General features: G+C 33.2%; 1 protein-coding gene across 2 annotated transcripts in view; it reads left to right on the forward strand.

The window, feature by feature from the left end:
* The first annotated feature begins 3,360 nt into the window (after positions 1 to 3,360).
* The window catches only part of LOC127710079 (transmembrane channel-like protein 7), a 71,643-nt gene continuing 54,526 nt past the window's right edge, over positions 3,361 to 20,477 (forward strand). The window contains exon 1 of one of the 2 annotated variants that reach the window (XM_052215818.1): positions 3,361 to 3,493. In XM_052215818.1, coding sequence (XP_052071778.1) covers position 3,493 — 1 coding nt within the window. In that variant the 5' untranslated portion in view covers positions 3,361 to 3,492. Of the gene's footprint in view, positions 3,494 to 10,584; positions 10,666 to 20,477 lie in introns of those variants that run through there. The other variant, XM_052215821.1, reaches the window with a different exon arrangement.

Consider the following 20,477-nt stretch of genomic DNA (forward strand, 5'->3'; position numbering starts at 1 on the left):
GGAGTTATATTACTAATAAATTAAAGTATAAGCGTAACGAACTTCCGTTCATATAACTCATCATAATAATCAAACGGAAATAATTTATGGATTTACAGTGCACATATTACTGCCATTCAAGCTACATAACATGAATTTAGAATAAAGAGATTCAAACATTTGTAGTTTAATAAAATTGAGAATGGAAATCGGGAATGTGTCAAAGAGACAACAACCCGACCAAAGAGCAAAAAACAGACGAAGGTCACCAATGGGTCTTCAACACAGCGAGAAAATCCCGCACCCGTGGGCGGGCTTCTACTGGCCCCTAAACAAAAATGTGTACTAGTTCAGTGAAAATGGACGGCATACTAAACTCCAAAACATATAAATGAACTAAAATTAAAAAAAACATACAAGACTTACAAAGGCCATAGGCTCCTGAATTGGGACAGGCGCAAAAATGCGGCGGGGTTAAACATGTTTTGTGAGATCTCAACCCCCCCCCCCCCCCCCCGTATACCTCTAGCCAATGTAGATTAAACAAACACATAGCAATACTCACAGTAAAACTCAGTTTAAAAGAAGTCCGAGTCCGATGTCAGAATAGGTAACAAAAGAAACTAAGGAAAATGACAATGATACAAAAATTAACGGACTACTAGCAGTTACTGATATGCAAGCTCCAGACCTCAATAAAACTGATTGAAAGATTATGTCTTCATCATATGAAAAGATAAAATGATAATATTAAGACTAGTTTTAAACTAAGGAAGCACAGTTGTAGTAACTCTAGTATTACGCAAAGAATATTTTAACAATCAATTTTAACAATCAATCGGTCATCTCATGAGTTTTATACGCGAGCGGTAGCCCCCCCCCCCCCCCTCCCCTCTTTCCCCAAGAAGCTGAACGACTATAGAAAAAATCTTTGTGAGAAAAAAGAATGATGTATAAAATTATTTGTAAGAACATGTTACAATGCTACACTGGTGCTGCGCCACTGAGTTAATAGCAAATTTGGTTAAAATGAATCTTGTACGGGCTGTGATTTTTAACTTGCATAGTAAATTTTGGTATTTGTAGACTCACTAGAGACTTGATCTACATGAGTAAGATACTATTCTGTTTTGGAGTTTACCAATTCTCTTCATTGATTGGTTAGGTCTCACCTTGCAGAAAAATATCGAGCTTGATAACCAAGTCGTATTCATCGCCTTTGTATTTTTTGTTATCATAAATACCTTGCTTCAAAAAAGTCCTTCTTGTATCTGTTGTATTGAAAATTGTTGGACCTTCCACAGTCTCCGTGATCTAATGGTCTAGTGAAAATTATATTGAGCTTTGATTGTTTGTTGCACTCCATTTATTTGGATTGTATTGTCTAAAGCACACATAACTTTCATAATTCCATGTTGGTATCTACCATTTCAAAACTAACATATTTTAATTGTTGTCCTTTGATCTTTTATTTATCAAAGTCTTAATAAAAATTAGTAGGAATCCCCTCTATATAAAATACTAGCATGCCAAAATTGCAATTGAAATGATAAACTTTAGAGTTATCGGCCATTCACCAGCATTTGTCCAATACAGAGTCGACACCTTGATAGACAAGAATCACAAGTTAGCCTATTGTGGCATACATCAACTTGTGATACCGAATTTAACAGTTTTAATTCGTTCGACACTTTTTTTTACTGAAAATGCTTCGTTCGGTACGCTCGATATTAAAGTTTTAGAAGCAAAACACATAGAAAAAATGTTTGGTGCATCAAAAACAAAGCAAAGCTCTTGTGAAGAGTAGTCTCATTGGCAAGGAGATGTGCTACATGTATGATTGAGACAACTATCAACCAAATAATAAATCACAATGTTGGCTGTCGACAATGAGCAAAAACCCATGTCGTACAGTAAGTTATTAAAATGTTGAGAGGGGATAATCTACTTATACGGGACATTCAAATGATTGTGACATTCAGAAGTAGCTGTTTATTTATATATTCTGCGAAGCCAAAATGTACGCATCTGTGACAATAATTTCCATTTATTTCTGGTGTCAAATTAAAGTAACTTTTCTATTGATTTATTTCATTCAATTAATCATTCAGGACCTGTCTTCTTTCATTTCAGTCATTTTATTCTGAACAGGTGTGTTCTACTTACACGTTTTTTATATTACGTACATTTGTAATTAATAATCCGTTTGTTTTTGTCTATTATCTAATTTCTTTAGCATTCAATTTCTTATTTCAATATTTTTATGACATTTTGTAATTTGTTCGTTTCAAGTTACTAGTAGTTATGTACATGTAATATTACACGTATTAGGGAATTCAAATAAGATCTTAAGTGAAGTTATTTAAGTATTATCGTGTTTCTTTTAAATGTATGATTGATATTATCTTATTGGCAATAATTGTTGACATAAATATAATATTTGGAATTCTAATTCGTTTTATATTAATAAAGACTGTGTACTTTTCCCGAGAACATTAGTTGGCAAGAGTTCCATATAGCACCCCACTGCATATTAAATAAACTCAATAACATATTAGTTTATTCCATGAATTCTCATCTGGAACTTTTTCGTCCAAAGTATTTGATTTCAAGTAATATGTTTTGCTGTAGTAGAAAGATAAAGTATTTATTTTGATTATCATTCAAGTCATTGTCTTTCACTACTCAAGACAAAATTGATGCCAAGTCAGCTTTTATTATAATTTTGTTAAAATGGTACATATTCAACATATTTGCTACAATTCATTGTAATTACAGGGAAACAAATGAAAACACATCTCTGAAACCTAGTTATATTGTCTTAATTTAGGCCGCGTTAAAAAGCAGGATTTGTATGAAATTCACCGATGTACGTTCACAATATTAGTTCTGGATGCCAGTTTGTCTAGTCAGAATTATCTGACAAAACCCTATTTGCAGCTTTTTTCAGGACGGCTAATTATATAAGCAGATCGAAAGAAAGAATTTAAATTAAACAGGCGGATGAAATTGCAGTGAGAATAGATATGCGCAATCACGTAAGGGTATGTGAATTCTACAGAAAAATCGAATAGTATGTTTTGCTATCAAAGAATATTCAAATTTCTTTTCTATTTAGAGAAGTAAATACATTCAAAGTCTATTGAAATCGTGATAGACATATAACGGTATTGTACGTCATCAATTGAATGTCCAGCACAATTCATTACCTTATAATATTAAACCTCACTTGTAATCCGATACATAAACAATTTGATTTTTTATAATGAGGAGTATTTGTGAATGTGTTGGTAATTTTAAATAGCCTGATGTTTAAATGTCTGTATGGCTTTCTCTTATGGCAACAACAGAAAACTTCTAAAATTATCCACGGTCTAATAGCCACTGACCTATTAAGACTTAAGTAATATCCAACTAAAGGTTTTCTTGGCATAAAAGGTTTTAATTCTATGTTATTGGATGTACTTATATTTTATCGAAATAAGAAGACAGAAAGTGTATAAATAATCAAAAAGTGAGTTTTATTTTTATATTTTAACAACTTTTCTACCTAAAATTTCAATAAACTATGACATATCTTTTTTTTCTATTTTAATTCTTATTAATGTGGTTCTTGTTATTGTAGATGTCGATTAAATTTTAATACATGCATTATTGCGCATAATATACATTTGTTGAACATGTTACTGATATCCTTTGATTATTACATGTATAAGTGGAAAAATTTGAACGAAATTCACATAAATATTTAAAGGAAATTAACATAAGTAGGCAAAAACGTTCAAATCTTGATATTTTAACAAATGTCAAGTGGATTCTGTCGTGTGGTATATTTAGACATTTCAAGGACAGATTTAACAAGTTTCGTTTGTATTTAGTCTTATGGAATCTTGTCAATTTTTTCAACTTCTTTTCGACTGAAAGCAAAACATTTACTTACACAAAGTACTACGGAAAAGCATATAGATATTGCTGCTCCGGAAAATTTTGCCTTCCAATCACATGGAAAAAACGCAGTTCTATAAATTGCCGTAAAGAAGTAGGTTCGATAAGGTCCGACTACAATGTATCGATTCAGTACTGCATATTTACATTCCGGCGTTCCTTTATAAGACGCCATGAATAGCATGAATTTTAGTTTTCCACCAAATTCAATGAATATATGCCGATTTGACCAATTATTGTTCTGTTTTGTTTTGTTTTGTTTTGTTTGGGGAAGGGGGACCGGAAACATAAAGAGCATACGTCGACAACAATGACATGTAACCTATAATAGCATGATTTTTGCCACTATACAAACCATATTTAGTTTGTCGGACTATACGATTGTGTTCCTATGCCTTATTTTGGTTGGAATTCAGAAAAGTTTGTCAACTTGTGTAATTTTTTTATCTGTTTAATCATAAATATCAAAGTTTAACATGTAGAGATCGACAAAAATTGTTATATTTCATTTTCAAATTTTAACTGTTCGTCGATACATTTTTTTTTTAACTTTCCAGTTCACAAAATAGAATTATTTAAAAAATAAATAAACTCTTTATCTATTCTTCTACAAGCTTTAATTAAAATTGGATTTATACGCAACAATCATTTCACATTCTTAAAGCCCACCGAAGTTACTTTTAAATTTTCCTTTCAAACCGTCTTTTTATTGTCATGCACATAATGGTTTTGCATTTATATGCAAAATTTTGTACGCTTTCATGTGTTGACTTGCAGTAAGTTTTTTTTTTACACAGTTTCAATAACTTTGTTTAATGCTCTGTGCAGTTTAACTTATTCATCGGTTGTCGATTTTGCAATGAAATAACAGGAATTATACGTCATTAAATATAAAATTTTCCTTTTTTGTTACCTTGACGAAGATACATTAGTACTATAACTTTATCTCATCATAGATGAGGAATATTGTAAGGGAATATCTACTGCACGTTTATCAAAAGATAATCAGGTTCTGCTTACCCTTCCGGAGCACCTGAGATCACCCCCAGTGTTGGTGGTGTTCGTGTTGATCAGTCTTTAGTTTTCTATGTTGTGTTTTGTGCGGTTGTTTGTCATTTGATCTTTTTTCTTTTTTAGCCATGGCGTTGTCAGTTTATGTGTTACTTGTGTTTAAGCTTTTGATTTTGTCATTCAATAAGGGACTTTCCGTTTTGAATTTTCCTTGGAGTTCGATATTTTCGTAATTTTACTTTTTCGTCTCTCTTTTGTAACGTTATAACCAAGGCACACCAAAAGAACATCTCTCAGCCGGAATTTATTTCTTTTTTTCTGATCGATTTAGGTTTTAAAATTTTGTACAGACAAATTCAATTGCTGCAGATCGTCTGTTGACCTATAGGCGTATTTGGAGTAGGTGTGTGTTGTCGTTGGGTTGCTGTTTCACTGACAAATACGCCATATTTCGTTTACTACATATACATCTGATGCAGTAAATGCTCAAATTTCGGATTAAAGACAACAAATGATGCCTCACTTTAATTTTGAAAATAAGATGTCATCATGACTTCAAAAGAACAGTTACTGTAAGATAGTTTAAAATATTTTAACGCTTCAAGTAGTATATATCTACAGTACAATAACATTTTGTACAAATAAAACCGACCTTACAAATATATCACAATAATATCAAGTAAGTGTAGGAAATTAGATTTATTATACCGACATTTTATTGATAATATTTAAATGTTTTGATAAAAATAAGATTTAATAGTATGTTCATGGGGGTTCACTCACATGAATCGAAATTCGTGCATATATTCTATATGAAATACAGAAAATATAAAGTTTTTCTTGCATTGATTTTAATATGAACCGTCTAATGGCATATTTAAAACTGTCTATTCATACTTGATGAAAGCTGATCTTTACTGTTTTTATAATTAAGTGGACAACTTAAACCTCGAATTAGTCAATGCCAAATATGAATCCAAGAGAGGGAAATTATTTGTGACTAAATATTTACTTAACGTCCTGTGGCAATTAAGAGATATGAGTCAAGTATTTTTTCATGGGTCGAGTTTTATATTCAATATCAATATGGATTGTAAAAAAAAAACCATCTTGTACGTGGTAAATTAGGGGTCGACCATTTGATATTCTGGAGGGAGGGGGCGGGGGGGGGGGGGGGGCAGGGGGATTTGTTTTGGATGGGATTTTATTTTTATTTTTGTGGACTATAAGGAAAGATTATTTATTTTTCCTTTTCAGTAAAACATATTGATTATTTATTTTCACAATTATATATTTAAATCAGTCGGGTCCAGGATCAATCCAGTATATTTTATTATAATCCTTTCCATTTTCTATGTACATATATCTAGAGTTATCTTGAATTGTTTTACTCAATGTATGATAATAATTGTTTGTTATGGAATACTTTTTTCAGCATTTATTTTTGTACTTTTAAAGAAATTCATACTTGCTTGTAATTTAAATAGTGTGTGTATTCTGGAAAAGAATCACAGAGCTGAGCCCGTGTTCCTTATTATATAAATGCCTTTGAGGTGTTTCGGTTAAGGTCGTATGGACCTAAGCCTATCCTCATCAGGTATCCCTTTTTTACGTATGGGGATACGACACCTGTTTATACATTCGTTTTCTCTTTCTTTCTTTTTTTTAACAGATATACTGGATTGGTCCTGGACTCGACTGATTTGTAATAATATAATTCGATGAGATGAAACGCATTATGTACCATTTAATCCAAATTAATTATTATCCTCTGGAAGAGAATCTTCTGAATTCAAAACTGCATATATTTCATACGTACAAAAACAATATAGGTTAAAATGGGAAAAGGTATTAAAGTGAGGTAAATGTTTGTGAGACAATATACCTCAAGTAAAATGAAACCCATTTTCAGACATTTCAAAAACATTAATATTTATATATGGTGTAGTATATATATTATTAAAAGATTTAAGAAGTTTTTCCCGAAAAAATATGAAAAAAGACGAATTTTGGTAGAATCTGGTGCCAACTCATACTTTAAAACATGCATTTATAAAATGGTTTAAAAGTTTAAAAGACCAGCCGAGTTATTTATTTTCAATACATTGTAGGTCAGGTTATTTATTTTCAAACTACCATAGAACAAACTATTCATTTTTGTTATTATTAAGGCTGAGTTATTTATTTTCAAAATCCTCCTGCCCCTATCACCCCCCCCCCCCCCCCCCCCCCCAGAATATCAAATGGTCGTCCCCTTATACTATTTTATAAATAATATTAATGATCATATCAGAAACCTGCACTACAAAAGTCAAAAAGTCTGAAAAGACCAGTTTTTGTCTGAATTTGCAAGAATTTTTACTCGACATTCTTAATTTGTCTGAATAATTTTTAAAAATTCTTGACATAGTATGAATTTGTCTAATAAGGTTCTTGATTTTTCTTGACAAGTGTCTTGACAGTATGAACATTGTCTTAAAATTTCTCGACACTTCCTGTATCATCTGATAAGAGTCTGGATTAGTCTCGACCAATTCTTGACTGTCTTAAATTTGTCTCGATCTGTCTTGACATATTCTTGACATTCTTAATAATATCTGAATATGTCTCGACATATTCTTGACATTCTAAATAATGTCTGAATATGTCTCGACACATTCTTGACAGTCTTAAATATGTCTTGACACTATCTCAACAGTATAAATTTCGCCTGAAATGTGAACAGACTTATTCTGCACTGTTTATGACATTCTATTGCTGTTATATACTCCTTTTTATTATGGCTAAACTAAACTTTGAAGAATCAAGGATTAATTTGGTATAGTAAGATACCCTTTTGGTGCAACTAAGTTGGAATACCCTGAATAATCCCCCATGACAATGATGTAGTTTAATTTTGATTTATTTTTATTAAACATTTAAGTAATTGTTTTCACTTGGAATATAAGTCGAAGGTATTGACAAACAGCATTTAGATTTTTGCCGTTCGCAAAACTGCCAGTCAAATTTGCTTTACTAAAATAGGTGTCTTGTATCTCTTTTGGACCCCACAATTCATCTTTTGGGTTTGTGTGGCTAAAAAAAGAGGGGGGGGGGGGCTTTCGTTTAGATCAAAGAATTTGTTCCCATCTTGATTCAAAAACCTTATTCATTTTTTAGAACAACCCAAAAACATTTTTATTCAAATTTGAGTGTTGAATTTAATATTTTTTTTACCAAAAATAAATATTTGTGATAACTCCTTCCTGAAAAGAAAAAAATGTTTAGATCTATATTATGCATGTCTGTTTGAGAACCATTTCATAAGACCGATGATTTCTATAGAAATCATTGATGGGACCCATTATAAATACATTTTTTTTATTATTCCTGGAGTAGATAATAATTTTCTTTTAATCTTTGGGAACTATTCAATTTGTTTTTATGTTAAAATAATTAACTTCATAATTTTGATGAAGAAAATCCATTTCAATTCAATTGTTTTTATCAAAATGATGATTTTCATTTTCATCTATCAACAAACTTTTTAAATTGTAGTGGCATGGTCGGTCAATTGATAAGTTGTATGGCTGATTACAGGTAAAGCAATAACTTCTATTTGACAGTTGCGTGTACTCTGGGGTGTGGAATACCTTAATTTTATGGGGAACATCCTGTCCATGTGTAATACTTAATATATTCCAACAGATGACATTACACAATTTTTTCTTCTGTTAAATGAATGATTTGTATATCATCATAATTTGCTATTTATATAAACCACATTTTGGTATAATAATTATTTACCATATCAACATTGAATATTATGAATGTAGAATGAAATATGTCTACAGTATGATTGGTTTGAATCATTTAATTTATAAGATTTAGGAATCAAAATTTGTAATTATTTAAAAACCCACATTGAAATTGTTTTATGTCAACACACCCACATTTGAATTATTTTATACTTTAGATTTCATAGCCATATTTGCATTTGTAAAAATATTTATATACCCAAATTTTCAATTATTTTACATGCCCAACTTTTATTTTTGTTGTAGAGAAGTGTAACTTGAAACAACAGTATATCATATAAAGAGAAATAAAGATTAAAGTTATATCATGAATATTGGTCATGATTTGTAAAACTCGGAACTGTCAAGTAAATTTAAGACACGATTCAAAATGTTCAGAATATGTCAAGCCATACTGAGAAAAAATAAGAATGTCGAGAATATGTCGAGAAATTTCAAGACAGTATTCAAATGTCTAGAATTTGTCAAGAAATTTTAAGACCATATTCAGGATGTCGAGAATATGTCGAGTAAATTTCATACAAATTTAATATAAATGAGAATTTGTCAAGAAAAATTAAGACACAAGTCATACTTTTGGAGAATGTCGAGTAAAAGTTCATGCAAATTAAGACAAAAACTGGTCTTTTCAGACTTTAAGATTTTTGAAGTGCTGGTTACATTAAATCTAATTGTTTCTTCTAAATAAAATAATGCCCATAAACTCTCGTCATAGAAAATTAAAGGTGACTGGCGACTTTGTTCAGGCACTGTGGGTTGAACCATCCCACTAACTAATATAGTTCACCAATTAGGAGGCAACCAACCTTTCACAAAAGACGAAAAACATGTTTCGTAAACATACTAGGGTTGAGATCTCATAAAACATGTTGAATCTCGCCGCATTTTTGCGCATGTCCCAAGTTAGGAACCTCTAGCCTTTGTTAGTCTTGTGTGTCTTTTTATTTTTGGTTCATTCCTCTGAACAAGTATACATTATCATTTAGGGGTCAGCTGAAGCCCGCCTCCGGGTGCAGAATTTTCTCTCTGCGTTGAAGACCCATTGGTGGCCTTTGGCTGTTTTCTGATCTTTTGTCGGGTTGTTGTCTCTTTGACACATACCCCGTTCCATTTTCTATTCTAGTCGCCAACAAAAGACATGTGTCTAAACCATATGTTAAAGCCCTGGATCGCCAGAGTTATTTACATGTTTAACGCTCTGACGTGTTTAATTACATTTGCGGCATTTATCAGACAAGTCTTGCTTATTACTTTGTGGCTGCATTTGAGTCTTTTACTTTTTATGGATGGGTCAATTAAAGTTAACAATATTATCAGTCGATAGCAAATTAGAAATAAGTGAACTTATAGAAAGACAAAGGCTTATTGTTTAGGGTACAAATTTGCATAAAAAATGTTACCTACATGGACCATATCATTATCATATACGTACCTGATAAACGTACAAGAGCTATTTGATGAGTTTGTCCACAAAAATGTATTTGTTTTGTTTTTATTTTCATTGCAGTTTTATGCAATTTCCAGGTTGGCAGTTAAAAACTAATTAAAAATATTAGATTGATCCAATCTTTGTTTTGAAGCCTCGTGTATTTTTTTTTTTTTTTTTCCTTTCACTTTCATATTATAAAGAAACTATAATTTATTAAATTAATATAGCAACAAAATCATTGACATGTTACACCAGATGACTTTTTACACTATTATTGAACCCTATTAATAATTAACGCTTTATTTACTGGAATAGATTATCATAAAAAAAGTACTAAAATCACTGATGGCTGTGTATTGATATTCATTCAAATAACTTCACGATTTTTACTATGAGAATCATTGAAGGTTGACAGTATTTTGATTCTTTTGTTAATCATAGTTATAGAAATTTCACTCATCAAAAAGTAGTCGTAGTGGAAGTTTAACGGAAATATTTGTCCATGTAAGTTATATTTTTCTTAAAGTTGTATTTCTGTTTCATTATTAGCATGAAATCGTATAGCATCAAACTAATTATGAGAAGCGAAACTACTTTTAAGGGAGTGGGCTGTTATTCCATCGAACAAGAAATTTTCCACGAAACTAAGTTTAAAGTTATTTACATTCATACAAACGAACCGGATTCAGAATGGGGTAATATACTATTGTTATTACTGTTAAAGAGTGAAATATTTTGGGATGTAACCATCTGTTAGCTCGAAAACACAGTTACCGCCGTCCCCCCAGTAACATGTTTTGAGTAATTCCTCTCTTTTGTGTTCTATTTGAACTTTGTGTACATATTCATTATGTCTCTGTTTAGTGTTTTTCATTATATTTGAGTTTTGTGCACACATTCACTCTGTCCCTGTTACGTACTTTCCATAATATTTGAGTTTTGTGCACACATTCACTCTCTCCCTGTTCCTTACTTTCCATAATATTTGAGTTTTGTGCACACATTCATTCTGCCCCTGTTCCGTACTTTCCATAATATTTGAGTTTTGTGCACACATTCATTTTGTCCCTGTTCCGTACTTTCCATAATATTTGAGTTTTGTGCACACATTCATTCTGCCCCTGTTCCGTACTTTCCATAATATTTGAGTTTTGTGCACACAATCATTCTGCCCCCCTGTTCCATACTTTCCATAATATTTGAGTTTTGTGCACACATTCACTCTGCCCCTGTTCCATACTTTCCATAATATTTGAGTTTTGTGCACACATTAACTCTGCCCCTGTTCCTTACTTTCCATAATATTTGAGTTTTGTGCATACATTCATTATGTCTCTGTTCCTTACTTTCCATAATATTTGAGTTTTGTGCACACATTCACTCTGCCCCTGTTCCGTACTTTCCATAATATTTGAGTTTTGTGCACACATTCATTCTGCCCCTGTTCCGTACTTTCCATAATATTTTAGTTTTGTGCACACATTCACTCTGCCCCTGTTCCTTACTTTCCATAATATTTGAGTTTTGTGCACACATTCATTATGTCCCTGTTGTTTTGTGCACACATTCATTCTGCCCCTGTTCCGTACTTTCCATAATATTTGAGTTTTGTGTCCACATTCATTCTGTCCCTGTTCCGTACTTTCCATAATATTTGAGTTTTGTGCCCACATTCATTTTGTCCCTGTTCCGTACTTTCCATAATATTTGAATTTTGTGCCCACATCCATTCTGCCCCTGTTCCGTACTTTCCATAATATTTGAGTTTTGTGCCCACATTCATTCTGCCCCTGTTCCGTACTTTCCATAATATTTGAGTTTTGTGCCCACATTCATTCTGCCCCTGTTCCGTACTTTCCATAATATTTGAGTTTTGTGCCCACATTCATTTTGTCCCTGTTCCGTACTTTCCATAATATTTGAGTTTTGTGCCCACATTCATTCTGCCCCTGTTCTGTACTTTCCATAATATTTGTGTTTTGTGCACACATTCATTCTGCCCCTGTTCCGTACTTTCCATAATATTTGAGTTTTGTGCACACATTCACTCTGCCCATGTTCCATACTTTCCATAATATTTGAGTTTTGTGCATACATTCATTATGTCTCTGTTCCTTACTTTCCATAATATTTGAGTTTTGTGCACACATTCACTCTGCCCCTGTTCCGTACTTTCCATAATATTTGAGTTTTGTGCACACATTCACTCTGCCCCTGTTCCGTACTTTCCATAATATTTGAGTTTTGTGCACACATTCATTCTGTCCCTGTTCCTTACTTTCCATAATATTTGAGTTTTGTGCACACATTCATTCTGTCCCTGTTCCTTACTTTCCATAATATTTGAGTTTTGTGCACACATTCATTCTGCCCCTGTTCCGTACTTTCCATAATATTTGAGTTTTGTGCACTCTGCCCCTGTTCCGTACTTTCCATAATATTTGAGTTTTGTGCCCACATTCATTCTGCCCCTGTTCCGTACGTTCCATAATATTTGAGTTTTGTGCACACATTCATTCTGCCCCTGTTCCGTACTTTCCATAATATTGGAGTTTTGTGCCCACATTCATTCTGCCCCTGTTCCGTACTTTCCATAATATTTGAGTTTTGTGCCCACATTCATTCTGCCCCTGTTCCATACTTTCCATAATATTTGAGTTTTGTGCACACATTCACTCTGCCCCTGTTCCTTACTTTCCATAATATTTGAGTTTTGTGCATACATTCATTCTGCCCCTGTTCCGTACTTTCCATAATATTTGAGTTTTGTGCACACATTCACTCTGCCCCTGTTCCGTACTTTCCATAATATTTGAGTTTTGTGCATACATTCATTCTGTCCCTGTTCCGTACTTTCCATAATATTTGAGATTTGTGCACATATTCACTCTGCCCCTGTTCCGTACTTTCCATAATATTTGAGTTTTGTGCACACATTCACTCTGCCCCTGTTCCGTACTTTCCATAATATTTGAGTTTTGTGCACACATTCACTCTGCCCCTGTTCCGTACTTTCCATAATATTTGAGTTTTGTGCACACATTCACTCTGCCCCTGTTCCGTACTTTCCATAATATTTGAGTTTTGTGCACACATTCACTCTGCCCCTGTTCCGTACTTTCCATAATATTTGAGTTTTGTGCACACATTCATTCTGTCCCTGTTCCGTACTTTCCATAATATTTGAGTTTTGTGCATACATTCATTCTGCCCCTGTTCCGTACTTTCCATAATATTTGAGTTTTGTGCACACATTCACTCTGCCCCTGTTCCGTACTTTCCATAATATTTGAGTTTTGTGCACACATTCACTCTGCCCCTGTTCCGTACTTTCCATAATATTTGAGTTTTGTGCACACATCCATTCTGTCCCTGTTCCGTACTTTCCATAATATTTGAGTTTTGTGCATACATTCATTCTGCCCCTGTTCCGTACTTTCCATAATATTTGAGTTATGTGCACACATTCATTCTGCCCCTGTTCCGTACTTTCCATAATATTTGAGTTTTGTGTCCACATTCATTCTGTCCCTGTTCCGTACTTTCCATAATATTTGAGTTTTGTGCCCACATTCATTTTGTCCCTGTTCCGTACTTTCCATAATATTTGAATTTTGTGCCCACATCCATTCTGCCCCTGTTCCGTACTTTCCATAATATTTGAGTTTTGTGCCCACATTCATTCTGCCCCTGTTCCGTACTTTCCATAATATTTGAGTTTTGTGCCCACATTCATTCTGCCCCTGTTCCGTACTTTCCATAATATTTGAGTTTTGTGCCCACATTCATTTTGTCCCTGTTCCGTACTTTCCATAATATTTGAGTTTTGTGCCCACATTCATTCTGCCCCTGTTCTGTACTTTCCATAATATTTGTGTTTTGTGCACACATTCATTCTGCCCCTGTTCCGTACTTTCCATAATATTTGAGTTTTGTGCACACATTCACTCTGCCCATGTTCCATACTTTCCATAATATTTGAGTTTTGTGCATACATTCATTATGTCTCTGTTCCTTACTTTCCATAATATTTGAGTTTTGTGCACACATTCACTCTGCCCCTGTTCCGTACTTTCCATAATATTTGAGTTTTGTGCACACATTCACTCTGCCCCTGTTCCGTACTTTCCATAATATTTGAGTTTTGTGCACACATCCATTCTGTCCCTGTTCCGTACTTTCCATAATATTTGAGTTTTGTGCATACATTCATTCTGCCCCTGTTCCGTACTTTCCATAATATTTGAGTTATGTGCACACATTCATTCTGCCCCTGTTCCGTACTTTCCATAATATTTGAGTTTTGTGTCCACATTCATTCTGTCCCTGTTCCGTACTTTCCATAATATTTGAGTTTTGTGCCCACATTCATTTTGTCCCTGTTCCGTACTTTCCATAATATTTGAATTTTGTGCCCACATCCATTCTGCCCCTGTTCCGTACTTTCCATAATATTTGAGTTTTGTGCCCACATTCATTCTGCCCCTGTTCCGTACTTTCCATAATATTTGAGTTTTGTGCCCACATTCATTCTGCCCCTGTTCCGTACTTTCCATAATATTTGAGTTTTGTGCCCACATTCATTTTGTCCCTGTTCCGTACTTTCCATAATATTTGAGTTTTGTGCCCACATTCATTCTGCCCCTGTTCTGTACTTTCCATAATATTTGTGTTTTGTGCACACATTCATTCTGCCCCTGTTCCGTACTTTCCATAATATTTGAGTTTTGTGCACACATTCACTCTGCCCATGTTCCATACTTTCCATAATATTTGAGTTTTGTGCATACATTCATTATGTCTCTGTTCCTTACTTTCCATAATATTTGAGTTTTGTGCACACATTCACTCTGCCCCTGTTCCGTACTTTCCATAATATTTGAGTTTTGTGCACACATTCACTCTGCCCCTGTTCCGTACTTTCCATAATATTTGAGTTTTGTGCACACATTCATTCTGTCCCTGTTCCTTACTTTCCATAATATTTGAGTTTTGTGCACACATTCATTCTGTCCCTGTTCCTTACTTTCCATAATATTTGAGTTTTGTGCACACATTCATTCTGCCCCTGTTCCGTACTTTCCATAATATTTGAGTTTTGTGCACTCTGCCCCTGTTCCGTACTTTCCATAATATTTGAGTTTTGTGCCCACATTCATTCTGCCCCTGTTCCGTACGTTCCATAATATTTGAGTTTTGTGCACACATTCATTCTGCCCCTGTTCCGTACTTTCCATAATATTGGAGTTTTGTGCCCACATTCATTCTGCCCCTGTTCCGTACTTTCCATAATATTTGAGTTTTGTGCCCACATTCATTCTGCCCCTGTTCCATACTTTCCATAATATTTGAGTTTTGTGCACACATTCACTCTGCCCCTGTTCCTTACTTTCCATAATATTTGAGTTTTGTGCATACATTCATTCTGCCCCTGTTCCGTACTTTCCATAATATTTGAGTTTTGTGCACACATTCACTCTGCCCCTGTTCCGTACTTTCCATAATATTTGAGTTTTGTGCATACATTCATTCTGTCCCTGTTCCGTACTTTCCATAATATTTGAGATTTGTGCACATATTCACTCTGCCCCTGTTCCGTACTTTCCATAATATTTGAGTTTTGTGCACACATTCACTCTGCCCCTGTTCCGTACTTTCCATAATATTTGAGTTTTGTGCACACATTCACTCTGCCCCTGTTCCGTACTTTCCATAATATTTGAGTTTTGTGCACACATTCACTCTGCCCCTGTTCCGTACTTTCCATAATATTTGAGTTTTGTGCACACATTCACTCTGCCCCTGTTCCGTACTTTCCATAATATTTGAGTTTTGTGCACACATTCATTCTGTCCCTGTTCCGTACTTTCCATAATATTTGAGTTTTGTGCATACATTCATTCTGCCCCTGTTCCGTACTTTCCATAATATTTGAGTTTTGTGCACACATTCACTCTGCCCCTGTTCCGTACTTTCCATAATATTTGAGTTTTGTGCACACATTCACTCTGCCCCTGTTCCGTACTTTCCATAATATTTGAGTTTTGTGCACACATCCATTCTGTCCCTGTTCCGTACTTTCCATAATATTTGAGTTTTGTGCATACATTCATTCTGCCCCTGTTCCGTACTTTCCATAATATTTGAGTTATGTGCACACATTCACTCTGCCCCTGTTCCGTACTTTCCATAATATTTGAGTTATGTGCACACATTCATTCTGTCCCTGTTCCGTACTTTCCATAATATTTGAGTTATGTGCACACATTCATTCTGCCCCTGTTCCGTACTTTCCATAATATTTGAGTTATGTGCACACATTCATTCTGTCCCTGTTCCGTACTTTCCATAATATTTGAGTTATGTGCACACATTCATTCTGCCCCTGTTCCGTACTTTCCATAATATTTGAGTTTTGTGCACACATTCGTTCTGCCCCTGTTCCGTACTTTCCATAATATTTGAGTTATGTGCATACATTCATTCTTTCTGTGTTCCGTGTTTTCCATTATATTTGTATTTTGTGCGGATATGTTTTCCATTATTTAAAATTGCAATAGTCGATATCAGAGTGACAATAGTCGATATCAGAGTGACAATAGTCGATATCAGAGTGCCAATAGTCGATATCAGAGTGCCAATAGTCGATATCAGAGTGCCAATAGTCGATATCAGAGTGCCAATAGTCGATATCAGAGTGCCAATAGGCACAATTTTATTATTAACAGATAAAATAATATGAGCTTGCTTCCAGAAACTACAAGAGATCTTTGATATTATCTGGTACTGAAATTTGTTTTTGTTGTCTGAAATACTGATATTATGTATTGCTTTAAAACCAGGATACAGGTTTATATGCCTTCTATGCATGAAGTCCTTCTTTATAGTCATAAATATCTCGATTACGATCATTGTACTCAGATTCAGAAATCAACCAATCAAAATAATGTAGTTTGTGTTTTGATCACAGAAACATCGTTAGTTTGCTGATGCATCTTAGTGTTTGTTTAGAAAAAATGTTGTCTTAATTTTCACTGCATTGTCTCGTAGTGAAGATATTAGTATGCAACTCATATTGGAAAAGTGTGGTTAAAAGAAATGTTACTGTTTGATGGGTCAATTTCAAGTACTAGAAAACAAAGACTAACACTGGAAAGTCTAGTTCTTTTTAAATTGCCTATACATTGGTTTAAGAAATTATTTTTTTGCCGAAAATGGATTTTTATAAATTGGTTTCAGAAAGTATTTATATGCAGAAAATATGATTTTATACACGTTAAAGATAACGTTTGGAAAGACTTCCATTTGAAACCGTCTCTGTTGGCGGAATAAATTTAGTCATATAATTATGAAGGAGGGTTGAAAGTCTTGTCTATAGTTTTAAGTCACATTTTTAAGTTTCACATCTTTCTATATGATTTAGAAAATTAACACATGAGATATCTAGAACCTTACCATGCTTTAAAATTACAAGAGTTAAGATGAGGCTTTTCTTTTAAAACATGTATAAAATGTTTCTAAGTGGACCCAGAATAGTTAACTATATTGATTATCAAAGAACATTTTTCTATTTCTGATCCAAACCCATATAAATATATTTATAAAATGTCAATTGGGAAAAAAAAAATTTTTTAAGAATCTTTTCATATCTGTCACGTAACTATTCTTTCGGATTGAAAATACATTAAACGGTAAAGATTTTATTGTAAAATTGACAAAGTCAATACGCTTTGTTTATTTAAGATTTATATACATCAATACTAGAAGAATGAATGAGCCCTAAAGGATATAAAACTAATGGACAAAGTCATAAAACCATTTCTGGAAAGATGATATTTAGAAACACAGAAGTATCAATATACTGTTTATCATTATATATACGTTGATAATCGATGAATAGTTTACTTAAATTTCATTAATAATTCATTTCCACGGAAACTTAGAAACGTACAATTTCTCAACGAAATAAGAACAACTTGTACGTTCAGTTTGGGCTACTGAATATTTGACTATGTCTAGGCGCTTTTATAAAACAACTACATCAATTTTACCATGGATAGCACTTCTCAACGGTAAGTTTAGAAGTAGCATCATTTTTTCAAAGATTCTGAATTAATACAGTATTAAAAGTATATTTTATGTTAAGCTGTATGTTTCTCATCGCTGGTAAATGTGCAAGCACAAATATATCAAGATGGTAGCTTTGATCTCAAATTTTCATAGACAGTGGCTGTTATGACACTTTGGAATCAAGTTAACTATATCATAGTTTGTCAAATCATTAGAAATATTTTTAAAATATTCCGGTCTTTGATTTTTCTTTCTATGTGTGATATAATGCGAAAACTTAATTATGTGACCTTTTGGTCATATCTTATAAAAACAATTGTATGTTGCCAAATTTGATGTTTCAATCTCCACGTGTTTTATCATGTGCGGTATTTTTGCAATATGTTTAGTTATTTAAAAGAACAGTTGAAATCCATACGGGTACTTAGTGTTTTCCAGTTTTGTACATTTGTTCATTTATTCGTATACTACCGACCTTATTAGCAGGAAACTCTCCAGTCGTTTGTTAAAAAGATCGAAAAATGTTAAGTCCTATTATTTAATTGAAACCATTTAAAATTACAGTTATGTTTTACTACAATGAGTAAGAGAGTCTACGAATTACCATTTTAATCAGATTAATGTTATATGTAACCTCGCTGATTTTGCTATCCCTTGTATAAAGGGTCAGTGACCACTAAAGTCTACAGTTAAGTAACTGTTAATCACATTGGTCTTGCAAAAAAAAAAAATCTCTCAGTCACACAAACTATGATTCTTACTTAAACCTTCTCCTGGAATCTTATTAAATAGTTTATTGATTTGCAATAGATTTGTGAAAACATTCAAAACTACAAAAAGAACATTGTTGCAAGCACAAGAAACAAGGAGTGGACACCATCAATGAGAAATAAATATATGGCATAACCGAGAAAATAACATCACAGTCAAACCAAATCGTCACTGTTAAAAGAATCTTCATATGAACGAACCCAGCATTAAGCTTTTTCACAGGAAGAAAACAGTGACATAAACAGTTATTTTAAATTAAGGAATATACCTCCTTCATTCAAATCATTGATTCCTTCCCCGGCTTTGGATATAGTTTTTGTCATTTTTAGTTTATAAGCTCTCAATTTTTTTTTTTTTTTTAATGTTTTGGATTTTCAAATATTTTGGACTTGAACATCACTGACGAGAATTGCGCATTTGCTGCAGTAAAATTGGTACCGTTAATGTTATTTTCAGCTGGAATTTTTTCCCAGGAAAAAATGTAAAAATCTTTGATTGAGAAAGATCACCAGATATTGCAAATAGCATAATAATTCCTCATTTTACGATATACTTCTAATAATTGAGTTACATCTACAAGAAGGAACAATTCACAATTTATTCAAATCAATCGATTTTCAGATTTTTAAACTTTCCTTGATCTCATGACAATACTTAGCTTATGAACATAATTAAGGAAAATGGGGGTCTAAACTATCAAAGCGAAAGAATTTGTTAATGCTTTGCCAAAATGAAGTATATATCAAGCTATTAAGAAAATATGATAAAACTACGGATAACGGATATACTTTTCAAGCTACTGATTTTGCAAAATTGTCAGATTTTGTAAAGATTATAATTGGAAAACAACTGTTTTGTGAATAGAAAAAAACCCTGTAATTTAAAATAGGATACAAGAAGATTGCTCTTTAAATTTGCTTTTGAAAGAAAAACAAACTTTTGGTCACCTTACTCGTTTTCTTGCAACATTTCGTACAGAACAAAATAGGTAAATATACTGCACATTCCTTTCAACTATCTGTGTTTTCTCCTTCAATATGTCTTAGCTTAAAATGGAAACAAACAATAAATATTCTGTTTTTGTAAAATCAGTCGTAGTAATAAGATAAAACATATATTTTGTTTTTTATATAAATGAAAGTCTTACAAATGAATTGCATTCCTTTCTCACTATTAGCACATTTCATTAAAAATCTAAACCAATAATTTTCTGCTGTTTTACAATCCAAGATTGCGGAAGAACCCCGATCTACAGTCTACAAAATACTACACAAAAAACCTAAAATAAAACCGGGGGTGTATTCGAAGCTTTGATAGGGCAAGTAGACCCTGTTTCACTTGTTGCACCCGTCGTGTTGTTCATGGAAAGTAACAATTCTGTGATAAGTCGCATTCTGTGATGTCACTCACAATCTAGGAAATATGACGGAATAGTGGCACGAAAATTAGAACATATCCTTGGTCATCTGTGACAC

The sequence above is a fragment of the Mytilus californianus genome, unplaced genomic scaffold, assembly GCF_021869535.1.
Source record: "Mytilus californianus isolate M0D057914Y unplaced genomic scaffold, xbMytCali1.0.p SCAF_7, whole genome shotgun sequence".
Lineage (NCBI taxonomy): Eukaryota > Metazoa > Mollusca > Bivalvia > Mytilida > Mytilidae > Mytilus > Mytilus californianus.